General features: G+C 30.7%; 1 protein-coding gene across 1 annotated transcript; it reads left to right on the top strand.

The window, feature by feature from the left end:
* Positions 1–7,054: 7,054 nt before the first annotated feature.
* LOC143572517 (protein NRT1/ PTR FAMILY 3.1-like) lies at positions 7,055–11,165 on the top strand. The gene is made up of 4 exons (XM_077057663.1): positions 7,055–7,181; positions 7,916–8,133; positions 9,049–9,614; positions 10,050–11,165. Exons 1-4 carry the CDS (start codon positions 7,082–7,084, stop codon positions 10,987–10,989), a joined length of 1,824 nt encoding a protein of 607 aa, XP_076913778.1. The 5' UTR covers positions 7,055–7,081; the 3' UTR covers positions 10,990–11,165.
* Positions 11,166–11,509: the final 344 nt, after the last annotated feature.

The raw sequence follows: 11,509 nt of genomic DNA, 5'->3' as shown, positions 1-11,509 counted from the left end.
CACATTATTTGTTTAGTTAATTGTTTGTTTAATTGTTGTGATACCACATCCGCATATGAATTGTATTATCCTGATCATGTAATATCAAAATCTTGTTTTTGCTCACTCAACAATTTTGTAGACAAAACCATATTTTTACATGTGTTGCAGATAGCTTTATTGGATGTTTGAAGTTTGAAGCTTATAGAATTTATGTTTTAGGTTATCAACGAAAATAAAAACAATTGTTTGCATTTATTTATTTGTTATTTAATTGTTATAGAATATTTGTAAAGTGTACTTCGATTTTATGGAAATTAAATAATTAGATATTGACATTTATTTAATAGTGTCTTATGAGCTACTGAGTGATCAGTCGTGCCCCAACATATTCCGCCGAAGGTTGGGGTATGACATTAATGACTTGTGCGTTTGTGTTTCAGTGACTTGTATATTATTACGCACAACTTGGTATTGAATAATATTTTTTTATGAAACACATAAAAACAAGCACGTCGCAACAGTATTTCATGTGAGGCACAAAATGTTACTTAAATGAAAAATGTAACTAGGTTAGGACCAATGAGCAAAATGGTCATATAGTTTAAACACTTGCTCTGATTTTTTAAAACATTATGTTTTTAACTAAAATGGTTAATCGAGGTAAATTGTAAAAATCAAAACCGTAATTTACTAAGTAAAGAAAATATAGTGACAAAGATGAAGAATAAGATACATAATGCTAAAAAGGTTAGTGATAAATTTAGTGAAAAGTAAGGGTTACATTGAGATTTCAATGTGAATGTGGATGCTCTAACTTAGTTACATAGTAACATTGTATATGGCATATAATCACTTCCTAGTCATAATCAGTATCATATCATACACCTTTCAGTCATCATTATCGCCGTAAAAGTATAATGACAATAATGCCCCAATGGGTTCCCTGAATTGGAGAATATAGCATTATGACCATAGCTTAAAATGAAAATCTTCAAATGTAGATATTTAGTGTTATTCTTGTATATATGTTAATATGTAACCATGCGTATAAGTCGTAAATAAGAATATGATTAAAGTATGATTTTTGAAAAATGATGTAACCTACCATTAATCCTAGTTAGTTATTAGTGAAAAAATGATATACGTATGCTTTATTTTACACAATATGATTTTTGAAAGACAAAGTGAAGCAATGTGTTCTAAACATGAAATTGACATACTTTGAAAGTGAACAATAAGTAAATGACGATGATGTTATGGAATTGCGTTGTCATGATACCCACAAAGCACTTCGAGCTTATATTATGAATGTAGTTATTTGTAGTGTTTCAATAAGTTATGTTGTATTAAAATTAAAACTAAATCACACGATAAAATTAAATACTATGTATGAAAATGGTATCAACAAGGAGTGAAATCCAAATATAAACCAAACAACATAAATAATGTATGTATTTATCAATAACTACTAATATTATTACTATTAATAGTTATATGTTTAAACCAAATATAAACCAACCATAAATAATGTATGTATATGTTTTGAAACATTATGTTATGCTAAATATATAGCTTTGGTTATATAAAAACACGTACCCTTTAGAATATTAACAAGAGAGTTGCTTGCTGCCGGCCAAGATGATCTCGTAAAGCCGGCAATAATGTTTATAAAGAGTAGTAAAGTAAATATTTTTCTTCCATTTATATAAATTCACCCAAATTAATTCAAGCTAGCAAAAAAGAAATTAAGGTAAATGATATATATATATATATATATATATATATATATATATAATACAAATATGTTTAAGTAATTAAGACAAAATACTACATATTATATGCGTGGCGGTATAAGTTTATAACCGGTCAATTGTCATAATAAAATAGAATTTGAAATAATAACATATATCATATCCAGACCTATTTAAAAGATATATACACATACAAAGTTCCCGCAATATTGCATGAAATGATGAATATTACATCACTACGGACACTCGCTAACATTTTCCCATTGCTACAATCATGTCCAAAAGCCGTTACCAAGGATGGAGAGTAGGGCTGTTCACGAACCGAACCGAACCGAACCGAACGCGGACATGCTCATACTTGGTTTGGTTTGAAAGCGAGCCGAACCGAGCGGATTGAAGTTAAAGAAACGAGCGATATCTTTATGCTTGAACTTGGTTTGGTTTGAAACCGAGCGGCTTGGTTCGGCTTGATTTCGTACAAAGTTTCCAATTTTAAATTTCTATAACTTCAAAATATCATTAATTCAAGACTTTGAACTCTAAATTGTCTAAATCTCCACCTTAAGAATGTATAAAACTCAAAGTTAACAACAAAATATATATAAAACTAGTGGCTATGGTCTAAATTTGAACTTAGAATTCAACACAAAAGAGATAAATTTTAAAAAACTTTATAAAATTGTATACTTTTATATATATACATAAAGTTTATATATAAAACTAGTAAATAAAACATAATTCGAGCAAAACGAACCGAACCAAACCGAGCGAGGCCTTGCTCGTGCTTGGATTGCTTTTAAACCGAACCGAGCCGAACGGCTCACTTCCAAACCGAGCCGAAATCGAACGAGCATATTTCAAGTGAACGATGAACGAGCGGTGAGCGCCGAGCAGTTTGGACAGCCCTAATGGAGAATAAGGTTAACCACTGAAAATTGGAGTCTATAATATAATAAACTAAGATTTATTTTCCATATTACGGTGGTTGTTTTACATTTTTCGTTTATACTATTTTTATATTCTTTTTCAGATTTTAATTTTATTTATTTTCATAACGTTAATAATATACTTAAGGCGCATTCGTTTCACATAATTCGTGTGAATTCAAAGGAATTAGAATTAAAATCACATGACGTAGCGTGCTCGTTTCGTTTGAATTTGAATCATAATTCCATTTTTGATGTGTTCGGTCGTTAAAGAATTGGAATTGATATTGGAATTCAATTCCTTCAAATTCTTTTAAATAAAGGAATTCTAAATCCTTCCACAATGTGGAGGAATTCAAGTAAATTTATTGGAATCTTTGATAGGTTAACATTTCGGTTGTGTTCGTATTCAGGTCGATGCTACGGGTCGTAGCGCTTTCAGGTCGTCGATTCAGGTCGGTTCGCGCTCGGTTCGACGTCCCAGGTCGGTTTGCGTCCGGTATGACGCCCCAGGTCGGTTCACGTTCGGTTCGACGTCCAAGGTTGGTTTGCGTCGGGTACGATGACCCGGGTCGGTTCGCATTCGGTTCGACGCCCCGGGTCAGTCGCCCTAGGTCAGTTTGGTTCGACGCTTTGCTTTGGTTCAACACTCCGGGTCAGTTCGCGTTCAGTTTAACGCTTCGCGTTAAAGTGCGTTGGGTTCAACAATCGGGGTCAAATTGGTTCAACTCTCTGGGTCATTTAACTTCGGTTCGATGCTTCAGGTAACTTCAGTTTGACGCTCCGGGTAATTTCACTTCGGTTCGACACTCCGTGTCAGTTCGTGTTCAGGTTATGGTCGGAATGAGTTTTAGGCTTTTTTTAACGAGGACAACAAATAAAACATTTTAGTTTTATAAATATTTATTGTTTTTGATTTATATTTTGAGATGTGATTTTTTTTATATTATTTTTGAATAATTTTGAGGGGTTTTTCATCTTCATAGAAAACAATTTTCATTTATCGAACGAACACATCAATAATGGAATTGGATTCCAATTCATATTGGAATGTTCAGATTCCAAATCCAGTTCTTTCTAATTCCAAATCCTATAGAAATTTCAATTCCAATTTCATTCCATTATGTGAAACGAACACACCCTTAGGGTTTGATGATGAAATGAACGCGTTGTGAATTCAGGTCAAATAAATGAGGACCCTCTATTTATAAATAAAACAATCTACTGACTTAAGAGAATATAGAAAACAACCAGAGAGCTTATAAAACTAAAAGTACTTAAATACATATGTATATAATGTTCTATTAATTACTAGTTTGAGGTCCGTATATTACACGGGTAATTGATGAAAATTTTAAACATTAGCTATTAAGTAAAATTCAGTTAACAAAATGATCATATATTGTTAATACAATTACAATTTGCATTAAATTTGTAAAAAATACATAAATAAGGTTACACAAATATGTTATAAATAAGTAAAAATTTTCTTTTCCACTACATTTGTTGTATTGGTTGGTATACAATGTTTATCAAAAATAAAAATCTTTAGTCCATGTTTACCTGTAACTCTTGATAAGGTAACATATAAATTTGCTTGTAACTATTGATGTAGCCACATATAGTTGCCCGTGTGACAAATAAAATTTTTTCAAGTACATACCAAATTACCAACCCTAAACAATGATAAATATATCCATGAAACTAACAAAAAAATACGCATACACGTAAAATATCATAAATTTTAAACAATTAATATTATGTCATTTGAGATCTTCAATTCATTATTATCCGAAAAATAGATTACCTGAACTTTGATGATCATCCTTAAAATCTTTAGAATCTGAAATTGATTGATTATGATAAATTTGTTGTTATTAATATTCAGCGTATGACAAATTTTTAATTAATTTTATATTTTACATTTAATAGTTGTATACTCAAGCAACATATTATAGTAAGTTGTTAGAATACTTAATTAATCGATATATATATATATATATATATATATATATATATATATATATATATTAACAACTTATAGAAAAAAAAAGAAAGAAGAACAAACAAAGATTTCCGATTTTATGAAAGGATGGTAAATGACTTTTAACCTACTTAACTATTTTTTTTACAATTATTATGAAAATTGAATATTCTTGAAATGTAATGAGGAACATGTTCATTACAAATAATAATAAAAATAATAAATATTTCTATTAAGTTATTTTATAGTTAAGGTGTGAATCTTAATGAATTTTTACAACATATTTGAATAATAAATGTTATAACTGTAATTTTTTAAAAATATTGCTCATAACTTTATCATTTTGAATATAAACCATAATAAACACTTTAATTATGTAATAACCAACAGGAAACACTAACATAGCCCCAATTCGTTGTATTTGTATAAAAATAAAATTAATAAATTAATATAATATTGAAATTATGTAAAAATCTAACAAAAACAATATTCTATGAATCTAGGTTTCTATATCATAAATGATTTAATAGAAAGCAAAAATAGTGGGATTGAAACGGATTTTTTGGTTTAATATTTTAAATTTGAATGTTTTTAATTTGTAATGTGTATTATAAGGCATATTAAATTAAATATATTTAAATGTATAAAAACGTATAAATCAAATCATAAAATATATGTTTTGAAACATTTTGGTGTGAGTTATGGAATAAAATATTGAAAGCTAAATATTAATTTTTTTTATTACTAAAACCCTTTATATTACACAAAAAGTCAAAGCATTAATTAAAACTAAACACCAAGATTTATGCATAGGGATTCTCCATGTATGCAATATTTATATAAAATGTTCGGAGAAAATTAAAAAATACACATTTTCCTGGTTCAAATGCATACGAGAAAATTTTAAATCAAATCTGAAACCAATCTTATATAAAATATTATGCACTATTGCTTGAATACCAGTTTAAAAACAATTTGTAGTTTATTACCAAATAAATCCAAATTCTTAAACAATAATACGCCTTTATTTTCTTTAATTTGCAATTACATGTGACTTGAAAATTTTATTCTAATAGACCTGCAAATTCAATGTTGCAAAAAAAAATTTATTTTACCATTAATGTTAATGAATGAATCAATTGAAATTTACCATTAATAAAAATAAACTTGAATTCATATATTGAAATTTCTTAAAGTTAAGGGACCATTTATTGAAAATAGGTTGAAAAAAAGATGAGAAAGGCTATGAGATTGACAAGTGACAAAATTAAGTAGTGTTTTATTATAGTAGATAGATTTTGTGTGTTTTAAAATTATTGTTTATAACATAGAAGTTACTTTTTTAGTGGTAAATTTCTTTTTAATCTTCTTTGTTTGTGTAAGTTAAACTTAAAACCCTTCCCTCCAAAATTGTTTAAATGTTGCCAATTGACCACGGACTATTCACTATTTTATCTTTGTATATGCTTTTTTCGAAATTATTTTTGAATGCTATAATATTTGAAATTGTGTTTGTATATAAATATATTAAGAACTAAAGAACTTATTATAATTAGTAATTTAGTTACTTTATGCATATTGATGAGAACATATTAACATAAAAATCAGTCCCAACTAAACGCATAGAAAAATGTGTTTTTATTTACAATGACTACATTCCTACTTAACTCCTTTCCTATATGTGTGGCTCATTTTGCCGTTTGAATGATGTGGAATGTAAACATGGGATATAAAATGGCGCCAAACTCTTTAATTCTTTATAATTTCACATGCCTAAAGTTGATATGACACAGCAACATGTGCATACTACTATACTTAATATGTTAATATTCTAACTTTTAATGTTAACTTTTTACAAATTAATGTTCCTTAACCTTTAATCTTAATTTCCCTATATTCGAGCTTATGAAGGTGAACATACAAATCGTTTCTTTTTATATTCAAGTTAATGAGCGTGAAAATACAAGTGTTACATTAAAAGTTCATGATTTACACTAGAACTACGCATAAATATCATAATATAACTACACTTAAATATCATAACGTTTGGCATACAATAATTCAATATAATAACCTTATTTTGAAATGCCGGAGTTACCCTTCGGAAGTCATAATAAATACAATCAAGTGGTACAAACTTTCCAACGGATGAGATTATGGATCGACATTTTTGGTGTTTTATGTTTGTTAGGAAATATGGTAAAACTTTTACCATTTTGGTAAGTGGTTGATTGTTATATTTAACATATTATAAAATTGGTGAGTGTGTTATTGAAGTGTGAGAGTGACGTATTGAATTTGAAATATGAACTAGACAAGTTCCATAACCATTTTTGTCATGACTCATCTTCACCACTATCTATCTCCATGTGAATGATTGAGTTCACTCATCAATTACTACAAATGATTCACTCACTCATTCATTCATTCACAGCAAAATGTCTTCAAACAAAGAGGATGATAATGGTGAAACTAACTATGAAGATACCAAGGACAAGAAAACCCTTGGAGGCATCAAAACCATGCCATTTATCCTAGGTATATCTCTTTCTCTATGCATATGTGTGTGTCAAATCAATAAATTCACCGGTGGAATTAAGACATTCTGGTCGGAGAATGGCTAGTATTAGGGTTTTATATCCGTTTATTAGAATGTCTCTTTATCTATGACTTGTACCGGTGTTTTCAGTGTTTCTCATCTCTAACTTCTTGTTAGAGGTTGTTTGTAAAGTTTTTGTTATGGATGATATTTTGTTGGTCGTTAAAAAATATATAATATTTTACTATGAAAATTCTTCGAATTCTGTGGTTGTTGATGGTCATCTCCATTTGGATCCCCATTGGAATATTTGGATCCTCATGAATTATGAATACATTAAAATTATGCATCAAACATTCCACAATCAATTAGTGAGATTTAGTATATGTTATATCATATCAATTGGTGTCCATTCTATAGAATATAGATTACACCTCACGAAGTACTTCCAATAATAAATCTCCTGATCTAAAAAGATTAAAATATTTGAATACCATTATTATATTAAAATAGTTATATCAAAATTCTTTCACGTGGTGTAGATAAAAAAATAAAACATTTAAATTTCAATTCAATAACTCATTCTTTTTATACGTTAAAATATTGGAAAAATGATTTATTTGTTTGTTATTTTTTTTTCTACGTGTTATCGAGCTATATAGTATCACGAACTACTTTGTTTGTGTGTAACTTATACGGACATATGATGGGTGGTTCGGTTTAAAATTGGCAGCAAACGAGGTATGCGACAGGTTTGCGGGAACCGGTTTTCATGCGAATTTGATAACATATTTGACACAACAATTGAACCTTCCGATGGTTAAGGCTTCAAACATACTAACGAATTTTGGAGGCACATCAAGCTTCATGCCTCTTATTGGTGCTCTTATTGCTGATTCCTTTGCTGGCCGATTTTATACAATCGTTGTTGGTCTACTTGTTTATTTACTGGTATGTTTTCTTTATTTTTTTTCTATTCCAACATTTTATTTTATATTAATATCACTTATAGATATATGATAGGAAATAATGAGAATAATAGCTTTAGGTATATACTGTAATACTTTTCCTTTATAATAATTTTATGCAAGGATAAATTTTACATACCCATTATTTAATTTGAATTCGTGTATATGTGGAAAAATGTCTTCTAACACACACATTTCTCAACTACTTGTTTTAAAAAAATAAGGAAGATAAACGTCGTGTATAAGTACACACACCCATATCCTAATTGTTTTAAAAAAGAAAGTTAGATAAACTAAAGTCTTTGTACATATATAAAAGAAAAGATAAAAATAAAGGGGCAACGGTTGTACATAAAATAATAATAATAATTTTTATTGACACCTGAATATAAATAGACATAATTTGAATATGAACCTATAAATGAATACAAGAAAATTAAATATCCATCGGACTTGATTTCTCTACATACAATTAACTAATATTATAATAAATTAATATGCAACGTATTTTTTGTGTTAGTTCATAGTTGTGTCTCTGTGTACTTGTTAATCCCTCCATAAAATTAGAATAGTACAAAGAAAAATATGATGTGAAAAATATCATGTATTTTAAATCTATTCTAGCTAGCTAGTTTATATGGTTTTATTCGTATTAAATACTAATGGCTTTATAAATTTAACTTTTTTTCTTTTGCTTTAAAAATAACAAACAATTGTTTATCTTATCAAATAAGCTAATATAATTATAATTTTGCCCATGTTGAAGGAATAAGGTCACGGACTCACGGGTGTTTGTCTCTTAATTATTTCTTAAATTATTTGATATGCACTAATCATGTATTATTCACGGAATAATAAAAAATGTTATGATTTTGTAACACATGAATTTTATTTTCAGGGAATGGTTTGTATCACCACATCTTCAATACTACCACAATTTCGACCACCATCCTGCCCCACCAAAGAAAATTGCATAGAAGCTTCATCATCACAATTATGGATCCTCTACCTTTGCCTCCTCCTCACCTCCCTCGGGTCTGGCGCGATACGCCCTAATTTGGTCACGTTTGCAGCCGATCAGTTTGACATGTCCACGGGGAAATCAAACCCTAGTAGTGTGGGTCGTAACTTCTTCAATTGGTACTATTTTTGTATGGGACTCGCAACCCTAACGGCTCTAACGGTAGTGGTTTATATCCCAGACCGCGTTGGTTGGGGCCTGGGGCTTGGAATCCCAACCATTGCAATGGTTTTATCCTTTATCGCGTTTGTGGTGGCGGCTCATCTTTATAGAAGGGTAAAACCCGAAGGGAGCCCGTTAGTTCGAGTGGCTCAAGTGGTGGTGGCTAGTTTTAAGAAGAGGAAACTTGTCGTGCCGGAAGACCCAACACTTTTATATGAAAATAAGAAATTGGATGCCAGCATTTCTGCTGACGGGAGACTTTTACACACTGATAGTTTAAAGTAATACTATACCTCTAACTTTTAAAGTTAAACAAATACCAAAGTTGTTTAATTATTCGTGTTTATGGTTTAACGGGTTCAACTTGAAATGAACTCGTATTAGACATGAATAATGTATTAGACATATGAGTCCAAACACAACGTATTTATTTGTGGGTTGACACGAATAGTTGGACACCAGCTATTGACTCACCTGCCTAAAGTTTTATTACAATATTTTTTATATATACTTAGAATCACAACAGACAAAAAAGTACATTTTACTTTAAAACCTCATATGCCTATTTTAAAAAAAATTACACTCAAAACTATAAAGCCTCATAAGCCTTTTCATCTTCAAATATCTTCAAATATCTTCAAAAAGAGTGAAGATATCAATCTTTTTATCATGAATTTTTTTATAAATTGGAATTCTATTAATTAATAATGTCATAGGTGGTTTGATCGAGCTGCAATAATGGCTGAAGATGACATGAAAGATTCTACCTCCCCGAACCTGTGGCGAGTGGCAACAGTCCACAGGGTCGAGGAGATAAAATCTGTCATAAGAATGGTACCCATTTGGGCCTCCGCGATTCTCATGATCACCTCGCAATCTCATCAACATAGCTTCATTATCATACAAGCCGGAACTATGGATCGCCACATGTCACCTTCCTTTGAAATACCACCTGCAAGCCTATCGATCTTCAGTGTCCTCACCATGCTCATTTGTCTCTCGGCCTACAAACGATTCTTCGTTCCATTTGCACGTCGCTTCACCAAAAACCCTATAGGCGTCACATGTTTACAACGAATGGGAATCGGTTTCATGATTAACATACTTGCAACATTAGTGTCCGGACTAGTTGAGATAAAGCGTAAACAAGTCGCTTCTGCTCATAACCTAATCGACAAACCAAACGCCGTAATTCCCACATCAGTTTTTTGGCTTGTACCGCAATTTTGTCTACATGGTGTAGCCGAGGCGTTTATGTCAGTCGGACATTTGGAGTTTCTTTATGATCAATCACCCGAAAGTATGAGAAGCACTTGCATGGCATTGAACTCGCTCACGGCGTCCATAGGGAGCTATCTTGGCACATTCGTGGTATCGATGATCCATGACCACACCGGAAAGGAACACAATTGGCTACCGGACCGAAATCTAAACAAGGGAAAACTTGATTACTATTATTGGATAATGAGTGGTGTACAAGTAATAAATTTAGTGTATTATGTAACTTGTGCTTATTTCTACACATGGAAACCACTTGAAGTGATTAAAGATAGCGAAAATGAAGGCGATTTGGAGTTAGCGACCGAGAAAACACCCTTATCAACGTCCCAATCGAATGGTCAAAACCGGGATAGTGACAAAAACCCGGACCAATAGTGTAACGAGAAGAGAAGGTGATCGAGCAACTTGGTTAGATAGCTACTGACCACATTGCAATATATCGAATAAATGTGTGTAGTACATTTGGTACAAATTAAGTCCTTTTTCTTAATCATATGTATACGTGGTCGTGATTTAAAACTTAGTGTAATGAAATACATATGCATTTCTTATGTTAGTATCTTTTTCATTCTAAATTATAATATTTTTCTACTTGTTTCTTCGGATGTTATAAAAAGACTTCCCATGTTAAATGAAGAAAGTAGTGCAATGATTTTTAGTTGTGTCGAATGGGTCATGAATATTGAATGTGAATTTTAGGAGACTTAGTCTTGCTATCTAAAATAAGGCTAGTGGTTCGACTTGAACACTACTCTTTTAAGGTTTAAAAGAATGATAGAAAAAGGCTTCCCTGAAACTAGTTTTCACTATTATTATTTTGGAGGCATGAGATGATGAACCTAAAACCATGGTTTAGTTCTCTGGACTCTGATGCACTGTGGGCCGCCTGGAGAAG

The sequence above is a fragment of the Bidens hawaiensis genome, unplaced genomic scaffold (assembly GCF_021521415.1).
Source record: "Bidens hawaiensis isolate Kalapana, Puna unplaced genomic scaffold, B.hawaiensis_p1.1 tig00025960_1, whole genome shotgun sequence".
Lineage (NCBI taxonomy): Eukaryota > Viridiplantae > Streptophyta > Magnoliopsida > Asterales > Asteraceae > Bidens > Bidens hawaiensis.
The sequence above is the reverse complement of the archived record's forward strand: the minus strand, read 5'-3'. Positions and strand labels throughout refer to the sequence as shown.